The sequence below is a fragment of the Lissotriton helveticus genome, chromosome 8, assembly GCF_964261635.1.
Source record: "Lissotriton helveticus chromosome 8, aLisHel1.1, whole genome shotgun sequence".
Classification (NCBI taxonomy): domain Eukaryota; kingdom Metazoa; phylum Chordata; class Amphibia; order Caudata; family Salamandridae; genus Lissotriton; species Lissotriton helveticus.
In genome coordinates, this window is record NC_136069.1 from 1,524,458,835 (window position 1) to 1,524,481,392 (window position 22,558).

Consider the following 22,558-nt stretch of genomic DNA (forward strand, 5'->3'; position numbering starts at 1 on the left):
TTGTTCTTGAAGAAATTACTGTGGATTCCTTCTTGCCATCATGTTTAGCATAAAATAATCCACTTTGACAATGTGGTTAAATAAGAAATTGCCATTGAAGGTTCAAGTGTCTCATGTCTGCTCACTTTTTTAGGGTTTGGCATAGGGAAAGACATGGCCAATATCACAGCCCATTGTGGAAAGGACATGGCCACTATCCTCGAAGAAGAAAAAAAAGAAAGCAAACGGCCTCAGAGGGTTGCTGTCATACAACGCAAGAAACGGCGGCGACTGAATGACCTTGACAGTGACAGCAATGTTGATGATGAAGATGAAAGTGAGGATGAATTTAGGATCAGTGATGGGTATGCTAAACCTTTCTCATAGACTGTGCAAAGTGTCCTCTTTATAAATGTTTTTATTGTTTGTTTTAATAGAACTTGATGGAGGGGAAAGTAAATAATTTGGAAGACTGTGCGATAGTCAATACTCCTCCTCTTGCATACAACTCTGCCTGTAATTAAGTTCTTGTTTTCATTATTATGTCTTAATTATTGAGCATGGACCCCTCTCCCCTACTCTTAGGGGGCTTATCTATAAAAGTATTTCTGCTGTCAGAAACTGCATGATTCAACTGCAAAAATGCTTTTCTATATGTACAGAGCACTATTTGTGATTCAGTAACATGTTATCATGCAGTTTGTGTTTAGCGAGTTGGTTGTTGGAAAGGCTGTGTTTAGAGCGTCCCTTCCAAATACCGAATTGCATTGCTATGTATGATTGTTTTGCGACTTAATTACTGTTGCAAAACATTACGTTTTTTACCGACATCTCAGCGGTTGTGGTAACCATTCGCAAATCGGAAAGTGTCCTCCGGGACCCCTTCTGCTATCTGAATGCTGAAACAAATATTTTCTTCCTATTCTTAAAACATGTTACTTAAAGGGTACATTTTATCTTTTTAAATGCATCCTGTTTTCCTTTATGGAAAATAGGCTGCATTGTGTTTTTAAGTGTTGCTTTATTAATGCTTTATTAAAAAAGCAATCACAGACATGGTGGTCTGCTGACCCAGTAGGCTACCATCCCTGTGATGGCAGCAATTCCTAATGGGTTGCAAATTGAGACCTGCTTTATTAATATTCAGGAGGTAGGTATATTGTGGCACACATTAGGAATCATTATTCCTAACGTGTACATTCGGAATGGCGATTTCCTAATTGCGATTCGCAAAGAGTTGCAATTAGGAACTCTCAGTCGCTATATTCTGTACAAATGACCCTTACTGCTTGGCAGTCCAAAAGTACAAATTTCGACTTTGTAACATTACTGAATAGAAATTTGTGTTATCGATTAGGTATTAGGAAGGGGTGTGTTTAGGGTGTCCCTTCTAAATGCTGAATCGCAGTGGCATTTCTGAATGTTTTGCGATCAAATTACAGTCTCTAAACATTCATATTTTACCAATACCTCAAAGAAGTAGGTAACTATTCGCAATTGGGAAGGGGTCCTCAAGGGGTACCTTTCCCTTTGTGAACGTTGAAACAAATATTTTTAAGAGGAGGTAGTGGCCCCCCAGCATGCCACAAAACACCGTGAAGGCTGCAATTCCTAATGGGTCATAATCCGCAACCCTCTCTCATTAATATTCATGAGGTAGGTCAATCTGCCACCTAATAAGAATCGCTATTTAATGCTTGTACGCAGTTCAGTAAGAATCACAATGCCAAAATGTTATACATATAGCCCTAGTCACTATTACAGCAAACCCATTTAAGGAGCCATCTATTGAATGATGTCCCAGTGTAGCTCAAACCCATCAAGTCATAAACTAGAACATTATGTAATTGTCTGTTTGGCGATGCAAGATTAGATTTAAAAAAAGCCTTAGCCAGCTAGGATTCTTCCCCAGATTCCTAATCTTGGAATAATTCTCTACTACCAGGCAGGGCCGCCAAAAACACCCAGATTTTAATTTCCCAATTTTTTCTTTTACCTCTTATAACATTTTTCTTATTTCATAAGCAGAAGTCACTTTCCAAAAATAGGAACCAAAGCAAAAATAGTATTAAGCTGCACCAGCCGTAGACATTGGTTCATTGTGTTTTTTTAAGCTTTGCTATTCGGGTCAGTGAGACTACTTCCACTCAGAGAGTATACCACAGTTAGAAGGTTTTACCTTAGTTCTATTTTTTCAGCCTGTTTGTACAGGACTTGTAACACCAGTGGATCATGAAGTTGAAACAATGTGTTCGTAGCATGTGTGGCTGTAGATACACATACTGTGTATACTCCTGCCTTGAAGTGTTATGCCAGGATATTTGCAGTTTGATTTTATTTAAGGAAGTTTTGAGTTACTTGACTTGCAGTGACTTCCCCTCAATCCACCATGCACCAGGACAAAGACTCCACCTCAAATTGTTTTCTTTCACTCATCGGGCTTGGATATTTTAAGTGCCAGCTCCTAGACTGATGCATTTGTCACTGAATTCTTTGGACAAGCTTTTGGGTTTTCCATCCCAGCGACTTAAAAAATAATTGCTGCTTATCCTGCGACTGAGTGGAGGACTCTTCAGTGATTCCCAAGCATCTTTAAAGACATTGCTTTGATGACCTCTCAACGTACTACAATGGGACACCTCCATCTACAGCCGGCATCAATGGGACTTCGACATTGTCAGTCTTTATTCCCAAAAATGGCTGTGTGTGTTGGAAGGAGGGGGGGTGTTATGGAGCGAGCACCTGTCCAAAGCCCAAAGGGTTTGGGGTGCTGTCATGAGCCCGCTCCTTGGTGTTCCTCTTTTAACATTGCCATGCCCACACCTTCACAAGCCTCATCAGCCTCTGAACCTGGCTGAATCATAAGGGCATTTCCCTGATCGTGCTCAACTGGGCAGAATCTTAAAACATACGAGTAGACTAACTCAGCTGATGATGCCTAATGAATCACGAATGACAATTGCACCTGGAAGAGGGGCTGGAAATATTCCAGAAGTGGGAAAAAACTCTGGCTTGATCTCTCTGCCACTGCAGAGAATGTGCAATGTTAGCACTTTTGTGACACATTTTATCTAGAGTGCAGACCTCTTGTATACCTTCCCATCTCTTGCTCTCTTGCACAGAGTCCTGTAATAGCTTTGGAATGACTGGTCCATGTCATGCCAGTGGCCCCGGATTAGGCACGGAGAGTGTTGCTCCCAAAGTGCCTGGGTTTAAGCATCTGTCCTCTGGATAACCTGATGCTTAGGGAATATCTCCTGTCGCAGCTGCCGTGCAAGGTCTTGCACCTGGGTCTGTACACCTCCATGCATGGAGACTGAATAACAGCAGTTTACTACATTCAATCTTACTCCCAAAGGACCCATTGCTTGCAAAACTGTCAAATGTCTTATTTGGTTTATCTTTGTCCCTGCAAGGATTTGCAGTGGGCTCAGTTGAGGTTATCTGTTAGCCGCTTGACCCTTTATGCGTGTACCAGGAAACCCGTCCTTGTTCAAATCACCCATTGTGATGCAATTTCTTAAAGGTTTAATCCACATGTTCACTCCTAAACCATTTGTGATGCCACAGTGGGACCTTAACTTGGTCCTTACACCTTTCTTAAGTGCACTTCTTTTGAGCCATTACATAGCTGTTCCCTACATCTTCTACTCCGAAAACAATATTTCTCATCTTGATAACTTCAGCTTGCTGCCTGAGTGAGCTTCCAGCTTTATCTGTCCAGCGTCTCTACACCACCTTCTTTCGGGACAAACTGGTGCTAGACTACAGTAGTCTTTCTACCAAAGGTTGTCACTCACTTTCACGTCTGACAGTCCATCACACTATTGACATTCTTGGTCCTACCTCAGCCTTTGGTAGTGGAGAAGAGACTCCAATATTAGGACCTAAAAAGAGTGCTAAGCTTTTACATTGTTTGTACCAAAGATCATCGGGTGGACAATGAGTTCTTTGTGTGGCTCTCTGGAGCATAGAAGGGTAAGGCAGGACAGCTAAGGACTTTTTCAAGCTGGATAGTCCTCTGCATTAAGTTTTGCTAGGCGTTGGGCAAGAAGCAGCTTCTGGAAGATTGAGGGCTCATTGTAAGTAGGTCGAGGCTGCTACCAACGCATTGGTATGCGGAGTGCCTTTCTTGGATATTTGTTGGGATGCAACGCAGGCATCAGTGCACATGTTCATGTAGCACTTCTACCTTGATAACCAAGTCCGACATGGAGGGCATTTTGGCAATTCGGTCCTGCATGCTATTTTGGTCTGATTCATTTCCACAGACTCACCACCGGGGATTTACTACTTAAGTATCTATGAGGAATCTGTGGTTAGAAGTGTCCATCAGAAGAACAAGTTACTTACCTTTGGTAATGCTCTTTCTGGTGAATATTCTGTCTAACTGCAGATTCCTCTTTTACAACTTAAAAAGGTCCAAATCAGAGAACTGTAAACCGGCACAAGTAATTTGTCGTTTTGACCTCTGTGTACGAGGGCTCGAATAGTGTCAAGAAAGAAACTGATGTCAGCTTGCTTGGGTGGGGCTTATATTCTCCTCCAGTCGTCACTTCCAGAATCTGAGCGGAGTTGAAGAGGAACCATAAGGTGCCACTTACCAGCGCACTGGAACTATACTGAAAAATCTTCTTGATCTAGACTAGTGCCTGGGGATATGCTAAGGTAAGAAATCTGTGGTTGGATAGAGTACCTAACAGGAAGAGCATATCCAAAGCTAAGCAACTTGTTCTTGTCACTTCATTTTTAGGTTTCGACTGGCGTACACTGCGCAGCAGTGTCGCGCAGCTCGAGAAATTTTGTTTTTCAATTACTTGAGTTGAACCCGCCTCTCTCTTCCATTGGCTAGCTCCATAAATGGAGGCTAGCCATTGGAAGATGTGTGGCAATCATTCTCGGAGCAGATTCGTGGGCGTTTCTGTCTTTTTTAAGCCCCGCCCCTTTTTCCGTCATGCAGCTGTGGGCGTTTGTTTATTTTATTTCTTTCCTTCAAGGCATGTTTTTGTCATTCGTAACGTGTCTGTTGCAGGGATGGGCTGCGCAATTTCTGTTGCCGGGATGGATTTATCGATTTGCGAGCTGGTAAGCAGCATTTTGTAATCTTTTTTGTTTGAGCCCTGCAGAGATTGTGGCTCCGCTCGCCTCCCCCCCTTCCCTTTGCCCGCAGCCCTCCTCCTTCCCGCTCTTGCCTCGCCTCCCCCCCCCTCTGCTGCAGCACTCCTCCGTCCCTCTCTCGCCTCCCCCCTTCCCTCTGCCCGCAGCTCTCCTCCCCGCAGCTCTTCTCCGTCCCGCTCTCGCCTCGTTATTTATTGTTTGCAGCTTTGTACAGCGCAAACAGGACAAGAAGGTTTTGGAGCGCTTTACATGAGCACAAACTACTTTGCACATCATATTAACAGCAGTTACGCACAAGGTCGGATTCATTTGTTTTTATTTCTTAGGCACGGGAATTTAAGTGATTTTCCCAAAATCATAGGATGTTGACTCGAGCAGAAATGAAAGCTCCGTCAGCACCGGCAGCTTATATGGAGGAGCCGAGACTCCAGTCTGGTTCCCCAGTTTCTAAGTCAGCAGCTTTGGCCCTAACGCCACATATATCTACTTTCCTCTAGTGGCCGTCCTCGCCCCTTTATGATGGCGCCCTGAATATGAACCCAGACCCGCTGTCAGCCCTATATGGTTTAAACACTTGAACACGTGAGTGGCAAACTGTATCGCACCCCCCAGATCATCCATCGACCTCTGTTCCCGGATTGCCCGCCTCCTGTCGATCGCTCCCCGTGTCATCCAGCAACATTGCCCTATGCCCACCCCTCCGGTATCATCGCTTGATCAAGCCCATCATTTCATTGCGCTGTCTCCCTGTCCCTCCCCTCTTATCTGATTTCCCCCCCCCATCCCTTCTCCCGCAGGCCATGCTGTGGAGTGTATGTTAATACCCCACAGGACGCGCGAGACGCCTCTTCTCACACCCGGCAACTGAAAGGGTCTGAGGAATGCCAGATATTCGCCCCCAGACTCCCCCACTGATTCCAGGCCCCCTTTTCCCAGCACGCAGGAGAGCAGGCTGCGGTGGTGACCTTAGGAGTGGGCAGCCCGCTTTCCTTACTCAAATGGGTGCTTGTGAGCAGTGGCTGCAATACTTCACCGCGAGGAGTTGTGAAATGAGGAAATATACGGTGTTTACTTTGTGAAAAACAGCCAGTTACCACTTGATCACCGGTCGAGCTCGCTTCCCAGGTTGGTCCACCAGCGTGCTTACCCAGGGGTTTCTTTCGCATGTATCTATCTTTATATATTTTTTTGCTGAATGTTTTTTTCGATTTCTTGTTACGCGTGACGCCTAGAACTTTTTTTTTATTCCTCCAGCGGATGGCTGGTGGCTTAAACATGACTGTCAATTCCAAAGTGTTTAAGACAAAGAGCTGTTGGAAACCCCCAGGATCTACAGCGATGAGTGTATACCCAAACCACCATCGAGCACTTCTCATAAAAAAAGTCGTTACATAGTTATCGGCTGCACTGAAGTAGGAGCGGGAGTCTGGCATCCGAGGTGTGTAATTGTTGGTGATGTGGGTTGCGTCCGTGTTTATCGGAGAAAATTATAATATTTCCTGGAGTAAAACTCCTGCATGGCACAGATTGGTCGGCTGGATATCGGGAAAGTGGCTTTTCGGTTTTGGCTTATTGTGCGAATAGAATTAACAGAATGTGATAGCTCCAAGAAAGGTAATCACTAGAGAGGAGCTAAAATACCAAAGAAAAGCAAAAAACAAGTTGCTGGCACACTTGAATTAAAACTAGCCACTGGCAATTACCATTTCCAATGTATTGTGTTTTACCATCTGTTGCTCCAAACCGAGGCTGGCCATGCACATGTCTAACTTGGTCTTATTCTAGTAAAAACTGTCCGACCTAAACTGCTCGGCCAAATCCCGCAAATCGGATTTGGTCGTGCTATAATGGGAAGAGCAAAGCCCTAATTGCTGGGTCTCATGCTGTGTAGACTGGAAAACAAGTAGTCCCAGAAAGCTGGTTATATGCTACAGTGTTTCTGTTTACTCTTCTGTGCGTGATTTTGTAAAAACAGTCTAGAGTGACCAGTTGTAAGTCCCACCCTCAAGGTGTTGATCGCCCCTCATTCTGAGCCACCGGTTCTGGGCTATAGTGGCACTCTGTGTCGGTAGAGAGAGCATGGAAAAATATGTTGAGTGACAAGCTGGATTCTTATTTGTTCTAGGTGATAAAAGCTTTGGGACTGACTTGCCAGTTTCTAGGCTCTTATTAGGTTTTTATGCACTCTAAACCCAGTCTTCCTAAGTATCTGCAGCTCCTGAGATGGCATCCTTCAACCTAGGCTCTACATGCTTGCAGCATTTCATCAGAACACACATGCAGCACTCTGGTGAATAGCTGGCCAGTCCGTACACAGTAGGCCTCGCCCTTTTAATGTGTCCAGAGCGCTGGAGTGTCCATTTCTTTACCATGAAATCCACCTGTTTGACTTGGATCGCATTTGAGAGAGATTAAGCTTTTGGCATTGTAAATCACAATGCCATTTATTTATCTGTTTTCAAAACCAACACATAAATAAAAAATTTGTCATTTACAATGCCAATAGCTCTAACTTTTGCAAAGGCGAGACCGTTGCATTGTAAATGCTTGTTCTTACTGTGACATACTAAAGTTTTATAAGTGCAGGTAATTATTTCGATTTTTCACGCCCCATTCTACTATATTAAAAAATTAATAAGAGGGTTTAAATTAAAGAATATCAATGTGCCTTCCCTTCTGAACTCTGCATCCAGGAGAGACGAACCCCTTTTGTAAATTGCAGGGCTTAGAAAAGGATATGGATGTTCCTTGTGGTCATACTTCCAAGCAGGTTTCCTGTGAATTATGATGGCTTCTTTTGGCAGGATCAGTCTAGCTTCACAGCAGGCTGGTTTTACAGTTAACGAAATTTCCTTCACAGTTCATTAGGTCTATTCAGCAAATATTTAATTCCACTACTAAACTGGCAAATAAATGAGTTAGTGTAGGAGCAATAAATGTACAACAGGGGGCTGGACATGGGTGTTCTGCTTCACTTCTGCTGTTTGCCTTATTTAACTTTGTGCCCATGAAGCGAATGAATACACAAAAACTAAATGATTAAGGTTGTTTCTTGAGGCGTGTTGATATTAGTTCACCCAAAAGTTCTTAAGGCCTGGTAAGAGTAGGGAGCTGTATATTGGATACATTTTAAACCTTAGCAGTAAAGTCCAAACACCATGTAAAAGTTAAGAGGAACTTTCATTGCCATTGGTCAGTCAGGTAGATTCAGTAGAAGTGGCAATTTAGACAGAATAACTTTTTCTTTTTTTTTGTGCTACTATATCATGCTCTCTTTCCTGTGTGTTTTTCAAGAGGATAAACCATTTGATTGGAAGATTTCTTTGGAATAGCAAGGGCAGTCAGATGGGCAAATGGAAAATTATGCTATGTTCTTCCGGATGGTGGGTCGATTCTACTACTATGCAGCTGTAATTTTTCATTTAAAAGACACCTAATTCACTAAGAATTTCACATGGAATCTGATCCTTGTGTACTTGAAATTAACGTCTTCCTTTCCACCTATGGAAAGCTTTGTGTTTAGTTTCAGTATCCAATTTTCATGGTTTCTTGTATTAATTAAAAAAAAATAAAGGTACATAGCCATATGATACTGTTCCATTTACTAATGATTGCTGCATCTAATTTTATAAACATAGAAACAAGTGTTGCATCAGAATACTCAAAAGTCCTTTCTTAAAACATTGTTGGTTTGTATGGCTGTCAGTTCTAAAAATCAAGATCAGTACCCTCCATTGATGCACATGTAATGATATAGTTTTAGGAGCTGCTTGAATTATTACCCACTAAATAGAAAAAGTTGTCTAAATTCTAAGATTACGCATATAGATATAATTTATGTTCTGTTATGTGAATGTCATTTTTATGGTGCACAATGTTGTCTCGTAGCCCTTTCTGTCTTGACAGTCTCTGTTTCTTGACTGAAGACAACTTTGTCAATTGCATCTACATTTTCTAGGTCCTAAAAGGAGGTGATTTGTGGGATTTTTGGATTGTGTGTGCTATTGAGTGCCATGATGGTAGACTGCATGGCAAGTCTGTACTGTAAGTCTGGATGTTTTTGGATCTAAGTCAGGAGGATTGTCAACTGTGTTCTGTAATATGTTAGTGTGTGACACATCACGGTCGAAAGTGTGGTGCACTTATGGCATATCTGTGCTTTATTGGATGTATTTGAGGTGTTTTGTCTAATGTGCTTTGTTCGACACTTGTATGTTGTTTCTTAGAGAGTGATTTAGGGCTTGACGGAACTGGGACATGAGCTGTAAACAAGCTGGTGTCCATTGTTATAAATCTGTTCCCTCTCCTCTATTTGAGGTGGAGAAATTGAGGAACTTCCAAAAGTGTAGCATCAGCTGGCCCCTCCACCTTAAAAAGTTAGCCAGAGGTCAAGCCACCACATAGACTCTCTATTTATAGCAGGCCTTCATATATGAGTTTTTCTGCCATGGCCTACAAGACATTGTGATCCAATGTATAAAACAACAACAGATGTCCCTGACACTCAACGAGAAATCTCCCTGCTGCACACCAGGTACCTATTTTTTTGTTTTTCAGAAACTGAACCATAGCCTTTTTATTACACCAGAAAAACAAAAAAAATGCTTAGTGCCAACATGCCTTTCGGAACATCTCAGCGTTACAATGTTGCCGGAAGTGCCCTTGCACATATCAGCGAGAGCACTTTCAATAAAAAATGCTCCATCGACTTTCTGTAGAAATCTTGATTTGGTTGTTGAACTGCTGCTGTGCTGGCAAAAATGGGCCTTTTCTGTATAATTCAATGTTTGGCCCTTTTCATCAAAATCGTATAAAAACCCCATAGTGTTTTAATGAGCCATGTCACAGCATTTCCTCGTTGTGTTTAGTGCATTCATGTTGTCAGTGTAATTTATTGTTCAATCAATCATAGCACTTGTATAGCGCGCTACTCACCCGGAAGGGTCTCAAGGCGCTTGGGGGAAGGGGGACGCTACTGCTCGAACAGCCAGGTCTTGAGTTGTTTCCTGAAGGCGAGGTGGTCCTGGGTCATCCGAAGGTGGATGGGGAGGGAGATCCATGTCTTGGCTGCCAGGTAGGAGAAGGATCTGCCTCCGGCGGTGGCTCTTCGGATGCGTGGAACGGCGGCGAGGTCGAGGCTAGCTGAACGTAGCTGGCGGGTGGGCGCGTGGAAGGTCAGGCGGTCGTTGAGGTACTTGGGGCCCAGGTTGTGGAGAGACTTGTGGGTGAGGAGCCTGAACGTGATTCTCTTGTTGACGGGGAGCCAGTGCAGGTTCCTCAGGTGGCCGGAGATGTGGCTGCGTCGAGGGATGTCCAGGATGAGTCGGGCGGAGGCGTTCTGGATGCGTTGTAGTCTTTTCTGTAGCTTGGCTGTGGTTCCGGCGTAGAGGGTGTTACCGTAGTCCAGCCGGCTGGTGACGAGGGCCTGGGTGACCGTCTTCCTGGTTTCGATCGGGATCCATTGGAAGATATTGCGGAGCATGCGCAGGGTGTGGAAGCATGAAGAGGAGACGGCGTTGACTTGTCTGGTCATGGAGAGGGAGGAGTCCAGGATGAAGCCCAGGTTGCGTGCATGGTCTGTCAGCTTGGGGGCGGTGCCCAGGGCAGGGGGCCACCAGGAGTCGTCTCAGGCGAAGTGTGATGGTCCAAGGATGAGGACTTCCGTCTTGTCTGAGTTCAGTTTCAAGCGGCTGTTCTTCATCCACTCGGCGACGTCTTTCATCCCTTCGTGGAGGCTGGTTCTGGCAGTGTCGGGGTCTCTGGTGAGGGAGAGGATCAGCTGGGTGTCGTCGGCGTACGAGATTTATTTATGTATTTATTTATTTATTTAGAAGTTTTCTATAGCGCTAACAAGACCCGAAGGTAGCAGAGCGCTTTACAGTAAAAGGAATGAAAAGGTGAACAAAAAGGCACGTAACAAATAAAGGCGATCATTGAAAGACAATGGAGGAGGAAAAGTTCGTAACAGTAGGACTTATTGGTAGTAGGATACAAAGATAACACATAGTTCTGGGGATGGTCCTAGTTACCCAGGACCTAGGAAACGGATGAGGAACAAGGATTTGAGTTGGTTCTTGAATTCCGCATAGGACGGTATGGTTCTGATATGCGGGGGGATAGAGTTCCATATTTTGGGGGCATTTCCAGTGAAGGAGCAGTCCGCAGTTTTCTTTTTTCTGGTTTTTGGTAGAATGAGCAACAGGGAGTTAGGGCTTCTCAAATTTCTACTTTGGCCTGCTTTTGTGAGCTTGTTTGCCAAGTATTCTGGTTTTCCGGTGTGGAGGACCTTGTGGGTTAGGCAGGCCGTTCTGAAGGTGCTACGCATTTCCACCGGGAGCCATTCAAGTTCTTTGAGTGCTGGGGAGATGTGGTCAGATTTTTTGCATCCTGTGATCATTCTTGCTGCCGAATGTAGTGTTGTTTTTAATGGAGCCAAGTGCGATTTGGGGATGCCTGTTAGGATTGAGTTCCCATAGTCCAGTCTAGATAGAACTAGCGATTGCGTGGCTAGTTTAAGGTCCTTGTTTGGAATGAAAGGTTTGATTTTGTTCAGAGGTCTGAGGTTAAAGAAAGCACTTTTTGCCGAGTTCTTAATGTGGTTTGTCAAGGTTAGTTTGGGGTCTAGGGTAAAACCCAGAGATTTAACGGAATCAGCTAGCGTGAGAGAACCTTTAAGAGCATCGATCGACTTCAGCCACTCAGTGATTTGAGGATTGTCTTCTTTGTTTGAGATGAGAAGAGTTTCGGTCTTGTCGGGATTGAGTGTCAGGTGATTCTTTGTCAGCCAATCTTGAACATCGTTTAAGACAGCATTTAGTCTGTGGATGTCGTTAAGTGAAGAGGTTTCCAGGTAGATCTGTGTGTCATCCGCGTAGAGGTGGAAGAGGATATTGGCATTCCTGAGTAGTTTGGCGAGCGGTTCCATATAGATTTGTAAAAGCTGAGGAGAAAGTACTGATCCTTGGGGGACACCCTTGTTGACTTGCTGGGTTTCGGAGGTGAAGTTCTTCATTTTTATTATTTGCGAGCGGTTGTGTAGAAAGGACGAAAACCAATCAAGAACTACCTCGCCGAGGCCAGCTCTTGCTTGCAGAGTCTAGATGAGGAGCTTATGGTCCACCGTGTCGAAAGCTGCGGATAGATCAAGGAGTATGAGGAGGCAGCACTTGTCAGCGTCAAGAGAACCGTGAATGTCGTCTATGATGTTCAGCATCGCGGTTTCTGTGCTGCGGCCTTGTCTGAAGCCGGATTGGAGGGGGTCCAGGAGATTGATGTTATCCAGATGATGAGTCAATTGCAGGAGAACGCAGCGTTCCAGTGTTTTGGCGAGTAGAGGGAGGTTATATATCGGTCTGAAATTGTTCAAGTCAGTAGAGTCAAGACCAGGTTTTTTCAGCAAAAGGGTGACTTGTCCCATTTTTAGATAGTTCGATTTTTAGGACCTTATCGTTGAAGAAACTGGCGAAGCTGTCGCATAGTTCTTTGGACGCCTGCAGGGGTGAGGGCAGAGGCTTGGATGTTTGATGTCTAATTATGTTGTAGAGCTCCTTGGGTCTGTTTTTGGAGTTGGCTAGAGCCTCTCGGAAGAAGCTGGATTTCTTGTTTTTGATATGGTTGTTGTACTTCTTGCGGGCTGTTTTTAGTTGTAGGCGAAGGATGGCTGTTGGGTTGTTTCTCCACTTTCTTTCTTTGGCTCTCAAGGTTCTTCTTTCTGCGTTGAGGTCCGCATTGAACCAGGTTCTAGAAGGGGTGACACGACTTCTTTTGAGCTTTAGAGGAGCTTGATTATCGAGAATGGAGACTAGATCAGAGTTGTAGTGGTCAATGAGATCATTGGTCGAAAGGTGTGGAGAGTTGTCTGGAAGAAGTGAACTTAGCTGACCTTCTAGAATGTCTAGGGGTACTTGGGAGAGGTTTCTCGACCATTTGGGGGGGGTCTTGGGGAGGTTTAAGCGGGATGATGGGGTGATTGATGTGAAATAGGATCATATGATGATCTGACCAGTCAACGGGAAGTATGTGGTTGACCGTGATTGAATTCTTTTGTGCAATGATGGCGTCCAGTATGGCTCCTTTGTAGTGTGTCTCCTCAGTGCAATGTTGAGTAAGGTTGTTGTCGGCGAGGAGGCTGGATAGCGATCTGATTAGAGGGTTATGGATTTCGTTCCAACAGAGATTCAGGTCACCAAGAATTAGGTTTTTGGAATCGCCGAGAGCGTCTTGAGCAATCAGGTTGGATAGTTGATCTCCAAACTTGTTGTTTCTGCCCAGGGGGGTGATAGAGTAGATGGCATAGTAGAGAGTCATTGTCTTTGGTTTTGATGACAGCGGATAGACATTCAAATGAGTCGTATTCAAAGGGGGAGGTTTCTGTGATGTTCCAGCTGTCCTTGTGGATGATAGCAACCCCACCTCCTCGATGTTCTATCCTGTCTTTGGAGATGAGGGAGAAGCCAGGTGGTACCAGCATGTCTAGGCAGGGAGGAGATGTCTTGTTTAGCCAGGTCTCAGTGAGGAACGCAACGTCAATGTCGTGTGTGAGGATGGCTTCGGCTATGTCCGTTGCATGTAGTGAGGCCGATCTGCAGTTGATTAGGAGGCAGTTGGTGATTTTCTCCTGATTGCTGGTGGTTTTGTCTTCAGCCTCTCTAGGTATAGCGGTGAGGACTGGTAATCTTTGTCGTTTGAGAGTGGGTTGATCTTTCCGGTAGCCAGTGATTACTTGGATTTTAGATTTAGGTGAGACTGAGATGGGAGAGTCGTAGGTGGTGGCTAGTAAGGCTGCTTCTCTGTCTGACATAGGAGCTTCTGATCTGAGCGGTCTGGAAATCAGGTGTTTTGAGCCTGCTAGGGTGTGAGATGAGATTGTGGTCAGGGGCCTGGTGCATGGGGCTCTGGAGAATTCGGATTTTTTGGGACTGGAAACCAGGCCCTTGGGATAGGGATCGATCGGGTGGGCATTGAGGGCTACTGTGGGCCCCTGGTTGATGTTGGCGTTGGCGAGGAGGGGCGTTCGGGGAGGGGGTTTGGAGGGATTACAGGCTATACCGAGGTTGAGGAGGATTTCTATTAGGCCTTGGGTGATGGTGTCGACCTGGTTTTCCAGGGCTGTGAGCCCCTTTTTATGGGGTCAATGGGGGGGTTGTGGGCAGCTGTAGTGGGGCCGAGCGTGTTGTAGTTCGAGAGAGTGGGTTGGGAGATAGGGATCGGGGTAGAGGGAGGGGGAAGATTGGACATGGGAGAGAAGGGGAGAGGGTCAGGAGGAGAATAAGACAGGGGAGGTTTGAGAGTTGGGGGGGGATTGTTCCAGCTACTCCTGAGGCTCAGCCGGGAGATTAGCGCGCCCATTGAAAATTGTTTTTAATAATTTGCACTATTGTGATTTTAAACTCTTGTTATCCTCACTGTGTTCCCGGGGCATTTACTTGTTCTCATGTTTTCCGCGCAGCCGAGCTTAACGCTGCCGCGGAAACAGGCTTCCCCTCACTTGACGCCATCTCCACGCCTCACCCTTGGCCACGCCCACCGCAACGAGGCCACGCCCACTTGTGTATTTAGCCCGAGCTGACTACGAGCTCGGTGATTGTTCCAGCTACTCCTGAGGCTCAGCCGGGAGATTAGCGCGCCCATTGAAAATTGTTTTTAATAATTTGCACTATTGTGATTTTAAACTCTTGTTATCCTCACCGTGTTCCCGGGGCATATACTTGTTCTCCTGTTTTCCGCGCAGCCGAGCTTAACGCTGCCGCGGAAACAGGCTTCCCCTCACTTGACGCCATCTCCACGCCTCACCCTTGGCCACGCCCACCGAGGCCACGCCCTGTTTTCTCTCTCATAGGCATGTGCTTCCCCCGTACGCGCAGCGGACGGGCGCAGCGGGCGCGCCGAAGGCTCGCCTAAGGCAAGCCCGTCTGCGCCCGTCCGCGACGGGCCGGGACCAGGGGCCACGGACCCTGCCCTCTCCCATTCCTTAGCGTACTCCTCAGCCCAACTCTCTGCACACCCCGCTGTTTCTCCTCTGTCACCTTCTTTATTGCGCCGCCTTGACTCTTTCGGCATCCTCGCCTCCTGTCCCCCAAACTCACTCCCCCTCACCCGCAGTCACATTTCCCCCACCACCGCTCCCTCTGGCGCCATCTGTTCCTCATCCATCCCTCGGTCAGCCTCTGCTTACCTGCTCAACACTCGATCTGCAGTTAAGCATCAGTTGGAACTCTTCAACTTACTGAACACTGACTCCCCAGACTATCTTTTTATTACTGAAACTTGGTTTTCTGCCGATTCCCTTCCGGACCTTCTGGCCATTCTCCCAGATACCCACTATGCCCTCCGGGCTGATCGCCCGACTGGCAAGGTTGGCGGTGGTGTGGCAATGATTATTCGCTCCACCCTGAAATTTCAACTTCTTGCCCACCCCCCCATACCCAATGTGGACTACTTAGTGGCCCCCTCCCTTAATCTCCCTACTCCTCTTACCATTGTTCTTATGTACCGCCCACCCCAAGCTATGCCTTTATTTGTAGCAGCTCTGCAGGATCTTTTGGCCACACTTGTGGTCAACAACTCTACGGTTGTCCTACTCGGTCACTTTAATTTCTGGCCAGGCGACCCCAGGGAGGATCTATCCTCCAAAGACGTTTCTGCCACTCTACAGAGTCTGAACTTCTCATCTTACGTTATGGCCCCTACTCACATCCAGGGCCATATCTTAGACCAAATCTGGTCTTCTTGTTGTAATATCTCATCTCCTTCTATACTTCCCTGCATTTGGTCTGACCATTCTATCATATCATTCTCTATCCATATGATTTCGGCAGATAAGATTCCTCTACCCAAAAATACTCTAGCCCGCAGCTGGAATGACACTGACCTCAATTGCCTCTCGCTTGCTTTGGCTTCTTCAGCTCCGAATCTTTCCGGCCTTTCTCTGGACTCGCAGGCTGATTCCATCAGTGCTTGGCTCTCCTCTTCCTGCGATCAGGTTGCCCCACTTAAAAAAATCAAATCTGTCCGCTCCCATGATGCGCACAAGTGGTTTACTAAGGAGCTCAAAGCTCTTAAACTTGATCTCAGGCGATCGGAGCGCCATTGGAGACGAAACTACTGCCCCAATCTTCGGGCTAAATACAAACTCCTCTTGAACAACTATAAAAAAGCAATTCTTGCGGCAAAAACAAACTACTTCACCGAAAAAGTTGCTCAGTCTGCCAATAAATCCCGAGAAATCTTCTCCCTGGTCCACAACTTAGCCACCTCCGACCGCACTAATGCCAGTCCTGCTCCATCTCAGTCCCTTTGCTCCTTACTCAATGACTATTTCATTGATAAGATTATTAGCATTAAGGCCAACATTCCCATAGTGTGCCATGCTGACTCTCCCTGTTCCCCTCCTGAGCCCCCTTCCTCATTGGATCACTTCCCACCCATCTCCCTGGACTGCTTCCTTAAATTACTTATAAAAGTTCAATCTGGCTCTCCGGCGGACTGTGCTCCTGCACGGATTCTAAAAATTCTCTTCATCAGCTCCCCTGCTCCCCCCCTCGCTCTCCTTAATTCTTCCTTAGCTCTGGGCTCTGTTTCCCTCATCTTTTAAAGCTGCTATAGTTTTCCCGATTCTTAAGAAAATTGGTTTGGATCCCACTTCTCCATCTAACTTCAGGCCTATTTCTTTACTCCCCTACTTGGGAAAAATTTTGGAAAGCCATATTACATCTTGCCTGTCCAACTATATCGAGGAGAACCTTCTCCTGGCCTCCCATCATGCAGGCTTCCGCCCAGGTCACTCCACGGAGTCAGTGATCATCGCAGTCCTGGACGAACTCAAAGGGAAAGCAGACATCAATCTTCCCCAGGCCTTGGTTCTTCTCGATTTGTCCGCTGCGTTTGATACGGTCGATCATTCTATCCTTCTTGGCCGTGTCAGTGCAGCGGGCATTCGGGGCGCCGCCTTTTCCTGGCTTGCGTCCTTTCTTCAGGGCAGAACCCAAGCGGTCCATCTATCAGGCTTCTCGGCCCCTCCCCGCTTGGTTACTTGTGGGGTCCCCCAAGGTTCTTCACTTTCTCCCCTTCTTTTCAACCTGTATATCTACCCTCTTATCATCTCTCTTCTTAAGCTGGGGGTCTCTGTTTATAACTATGCGGATGACCTCCAGCTTGTCTTTGATCTTTCCTCTCCCTCTGTGTCACTCCCTAAGTTCTGCTCTATCTTAGTTTTTATATCTGAGTGGATGAGCTCCAATCATTTGAAGCTCAACCCGGACAAGACGGAGCTTGTCCTCACGGGTGGCCCCTCTAATCCTTGGTCCACGGTTCACTGGCCCCCCTCTTTTGGTCCCCCCCCCTACACCGGTTTCCTCTGTCCGGACCCTGGGCCTCAAGGTCAACTGTGATCTGACTATGCATGCCCAGGTTAGCTCCGTAGTGTCCTCCTGCTTCTTGTCCCTTCGCCTCATCCGGAAGATTTCTCGGTACTTCTCGACGGATGCTTTTAAAACCATAGTCATGGCCCTTATCATCTCCCGCCTCGACTATGGGAACGGCCTGTACATGGGCATTCCCGCCTATGAAACTCGCCGTCTCCAGGCCATTCAAAATCAGGCCGCCCGTCTCATTCTTCGCCTTCCTAAATCTTGCCATATCACCCCTGTACTCAAGTCTCTTCATTGGCTTCCTGTACAGTTCAGATCTACCTTCAAACTGGCCTGCTTGGCCTTCCGTGCTCACACTCATTCCGCCCCACTCTTCATTGGGTCTCTTATCACTCCTCACGCTCCCAGCCGCACTCTCCGCTCTTCCTCCCTTTCTCTTCTTCATGTCCCCCGCTTTCGCAAATCCAAAACGGGAGGCACACGATTTTCGGTTCTGGCTCCCCAGATCTGGAATAGTCTCCCTCTGTTTATTCGTTCTATCCCCATCTACACCCACTTCCGCAAAGCCCTTAAAACCTTTCTGTTCTCCCAGGCATTCCCCTGCTAGTGCTACCGTGCCCCCCTCATGAGTCTGGTCCATCTCCCCAGCGCCAGGAAGCCGCTTGGCCGCAGTGCGCTTAATCAAGTTCTTTTTCAAATTCAAATTAAATTTAAAAAAAATTAAAGATTAGAGGGGAGGCTCGTTGGCTGAGGACTACCTGTTGGCAGGGAGGTGATTGTCCTAGGAGGTGGGCGGTAGCTGTGGGGGGTGAGGTGGTAAGGGGGGTAGGGGGTGAGAGTTGGGTTTCCTGTTGGTGGTGGATGGGTGGGCGTGGGGGGTGAGATATGGCGGGGGGAGGGGGAGCCTGGCCTGATGATGTTGAGGTTGTGTTGGCGAGCGATGGCTGCGAGGGGTCTCATGTAGACGTTGAAGAGGGTGGGGCTGAATGATGATCCTTGCGGGACGCCGCAGATGACTTCGGTGGCCTCGGAACGAAACGGGGGGAGGCGGACTCTCTGTGTTCTTCCAGCTAGGAACGAGACGATCCACTTCAGTGCCTTCTCTTGGATGCCGGTGTTGCTGAGGCGTTGGACTAGGGTGCGGTGGCAGACAGTGTCGAACACGGCAGAGAGGTCCAGGAGGATGAGTGCCGCTGTTTCCCCGTTGTCGAGGAGGGTTCGGATGTCGTCGGTGGCTGCGATGAGGGCGGTTTCGGTGCTTTGGTTGGCTCTGAAACCGGACTGCGAGGGGTCGAGGGATCCATTCGTCTCGAGGAAGGCGGCAAGCTGTCTGTTGGCGTTCTTCTCGATGACTTTGGCAGGAAAAGGGAGGAGCGAGATGGGGCAGAAGTTCTTGAGGTTGGTGGGGTCCGCTGTTGGTTTCTTCAGCAGGGCGCTGAGCTCGGCGTGCTTCCAGCTCTCCGGGAAGGTGGTGGTGTCGAAGGAGGTGTTGATGATGTCTCGGAGTTGGGGTGCGATGGTGGAGTCGGCCTTGTTGAAGATGTGGTGGGGGCAGGGGTCAGTCGGAGATCCGGAGTGGATGGTGTTCATCGTGCGGGCTGTGTCTTCGGTGGTCACTGCGGTCCAGGTGCGGAGGGTGGCAGTGGGGTGCGTTGGTTCTATGGTAGGGTGCGAGGATGGTGTGTCGAAGCTGTTGTGGATGTCGGCGATCTTGCGGTGGAAGAACGAGGCGAGGGAGTCGCAGAGATCTTGTGAAGGGGTGATGTCGTTGTTGCCGGTGCTGGGGTTGGAGAACTCCTTGACGATGCTGAAGAGTTCCTTGCTGTCGTGGGCGTTGTTGTCCAGATTGTTGCAAGTTTGAGTGTTATTTTACAGTAGGGATGTTGTGAGGTGAGCTACATAATGACTGACATTTGGCTACTTGCATCTAAGATGTGCTGTTCTGTTTGCTGCCTTTATGAGACCTATGTTGCCACCTGTATACTCATCAATATTTGAAAGGTACAGTCCGTTTCTTGCTTGCTCAAAGGCATCTACATAGCCAGAAGGGTAGCGTGGCATTGTGTAGTCTCAGACCCAAAAAGCATAATCAAGTTTGCCTAGTAATTCAGAGTATGAACTAGTAGAACTGATGCAGTCCTTTAAAGACAGGGAATTATTAAATAGCACACTGCAACATAACCAGTGGAACAGCAACCAAAGTTTCATTTGCAGCATAAATGCAACTAAGCAAGTGTTTCATGCATTCAAGGGCATATTTTCCCTATATATCTTACAATTCTATGTATAAGAGTACATCTCAGGTTCTTTCTAAGCAGGATAGATATCTGTTTTTGGGGTGTAAGTACTGACATATACTCAATCGTAATGTGCAGATCACATATCTGTTAAGGAGTCTGTTGTAGCTTGGCATGTCTGCATGTTCCATATATAAAGTGGTAAATACTTGTTTTCCCCTTAATTGGTGAATTAAGACTTTTAACAAGCCCTGAAACTATACTGAATGAATTCATTTATACTTGAAAAAAGGAGGAAGTATTGGTAAACGTATTGTATGAAATATACACATTGACGTTTCCATATCATCTCATTACATATAGAATGTAAAATTAGAAAATAATAATGAAAACAATATACAGCATCTCAAAATATACAAACTAATATACACAAAAATATCAGTAGTGGTAATATATGTATTTGAACGTACAACAGCTTCCACAAGGTAACTGGACTAAAAAGAATCCACTGCAAACCTAATCTAGTACAAAGTAGGTGGTGACATCCCATAACTACCAAACCGCTGTGAGAAAGTGCCATCTTTCTTGCATGGTATGCCCCCACTTTTTGCTGAATTGCTGATGTGCTCTGACTGAGTGTGCCCTGGGCTCCTGCCAACCAGGTGCCCAGGGACTGTGTTCCTTCCCTAAAACTGTGGTGAAACTGAAACCCAATTGCATCTCTGGCCACCTGTCACCCCTGGTAAATGGTACCCTAGGTACCCAGGGCATGGTGACCAGAGAAGACCCCTAAGGGCTGCATCACTTATTGTGCCACCCTTAGAGGCCCTGTACCCTGACACCCACATACTGCCTTTTCAGGCTGAGTGTCTAGGTGCAGAACTAAACAAAGAGTCGACATGGCTCACATCCCTGTGTGCCATGCCCACAAGCCCACCCTGGCATCCATCAGCCACCCCTCTAGCTGGGTGCCCTTTGCCAGTGGTGTGGGCCCTGTGCCCCTACAGTACCCAAGGACATTCCTGGGCATTGTAAGTGCAGTGCTGCCATTAAGAATACATGGAGCTGGGAGGTTATCATTACGAACTCCACAGCACCATAATGGCTTCACTGAAAACTGAGAAGTTTTGTGTCAAACTTCTCAGCACATTAAACCCACACTGATGCCAGTGTGGGATTTGATGTAAAATGCATGACAGAGGGCATCTTAGAGATGCCCTCTGAAACCTAACCAACTCCCAGTGTCCTGACTGCGTGGCTATCGAGGCTGCCACCACCAGACATGTTTCTAGACCCCTGGGTCGAGAGCCTGCCGCTCTCGGGGGTCTGAAACAATGCACATCCAGGGACGAGGTGCCAAGCCTCCCCCCCCCAGGATGGGCAGGGGAAGCTTCAAACGCATGCCGCCTTTGTGAGTTCTCCAGGCCACTTGCTGTACTCAGCAACTGGCCCCCACCGGTTCTGACCCCCACTCTGGCGGGAAGAACGGCGGTAAACCCTAAGTGAGGAAAGGGGTATGCCAGCCTATGCCAACTCCACCCCTCAGGTGGGAGAGGCGATTTGAAGCACAACTCCGGACTCCGGCCATCTTGAGGATGGGGAGCCCTGCCCAATCAGAGATAGGCTCCTGCCCCCCTCTCACAGGAGAGGAGCAGGCTAGGGGGTGTACTCACCCCAGGACAGGGACCCATTGGTCCCTGCCCTTGCCCTACCTGTAACGTCCCTAAATGTAGTATTTAGGGGCACCCTGAACCTTCCTTCCTTAGATCCCAATTTGAAAAATAAGAAGAACAAGACCACCTGCCGCGCAGCTGCTAACAAGAGGACGACACCAACTGACTTGTCCCCAGAACCCTACAGGCCTGTTGATACTTGAACCTGCTCCTGCAAAACTCCGGCGTCTCCTGCGGACAGCAACCTCGAAAACCCCGGAGGATCTGTCTGCCTTGAATCTTCCAAACGATTGGGACTCCCACGAGCAGTGGTTCTGCTCCAACAGCAATACCCCTGGTGCCAGCCAGGAACCACGAATCCAGCCCACTCTGCACCCGCCGAGCCTGGCCTATGCCAGTGATCCAAGACCACGAGGATGTCCCCCCGGCGACTGTGAACCGGAGTCCAGTGCCCAAATACCCTCCTCGATGACCCAGACGACGCCTGCAGCCTCAGAACCAAGGACCCCTCCAACCGCGACCAGCTGAGGGTAAGATTTCCCAACACCAAAAGACCACCCGGCGCCCTGCGGCTCCCTGTGCCTTCCTTTGGGGTACCTACCTCTTCTCCAAGATCCCAACTTACCTTTCGAAGTGGTGGTCGCACCTGAAGAATCTCTGTCCCCGAATCTGCAGCCTTTGTTCACTTTTTAACTTTCCTATTGGATAACATTGAGTGCCCGACAGCTCAAAACCACCCTGCACCCAGCCGCCTGAGTGCCGGTGGAAGTGCAACTACTAACCTACTTTACTTCCCCACTTGCCCTGAGTAAGTGACCAGGAGCTCAGCTCCCACAGCCGTGTGGCCTGCTTGCTTGCAGCCACCAACCGAAGGCCCCCCATTGCATTGGGCCTACTCTCTCTGCACCCGGCTGCCCCTGTGCTGCTGAGGGTGTAACAACTGTACCTTTCCGACCATGGGAGACCCCTGAGCCTATGCCCAGAACCTTAACTTTACCAGTCGAGTACTTACCTAAAAGCCGATAACTCACGTTCGAGGCATGTGGGCTGCTAAATTCATATCTTAGCATTAGATCGCCGCCTAGTGTTGGGCTCGGATGATTGCACATTGTTGTCCTGGAAGAGTCTTCGAAGTATCCTGAGATAGGTGGCTCCTCCCCTGGACTACAGTGCGCATGGGCAT

At 47.4% G+C, this 22,558-nt stretch overlaps 1 protein-coding gene across 1 annotated transcript in view; it reads left to right on the forward strand.

Annotated features, from left to right (window-relative positions):
* The window catches only part of RSF1 (remodeling and spacing factor 1), a 713,574-nt gene that overhangs the window by 534,335 nt on the left and 156,681 nt on the right, over positions 1-22,558 (forward strand). Inside the window, exon 13 of the mRNA XM_078658500.1 lies at positions 134-344. Coding sequence (XP_078514626.1) covers positions 134-344 — 211 coding nt within the window. The remainder of the gene's footprint in view (positions 1-133; positions 345-22,558) is intronic.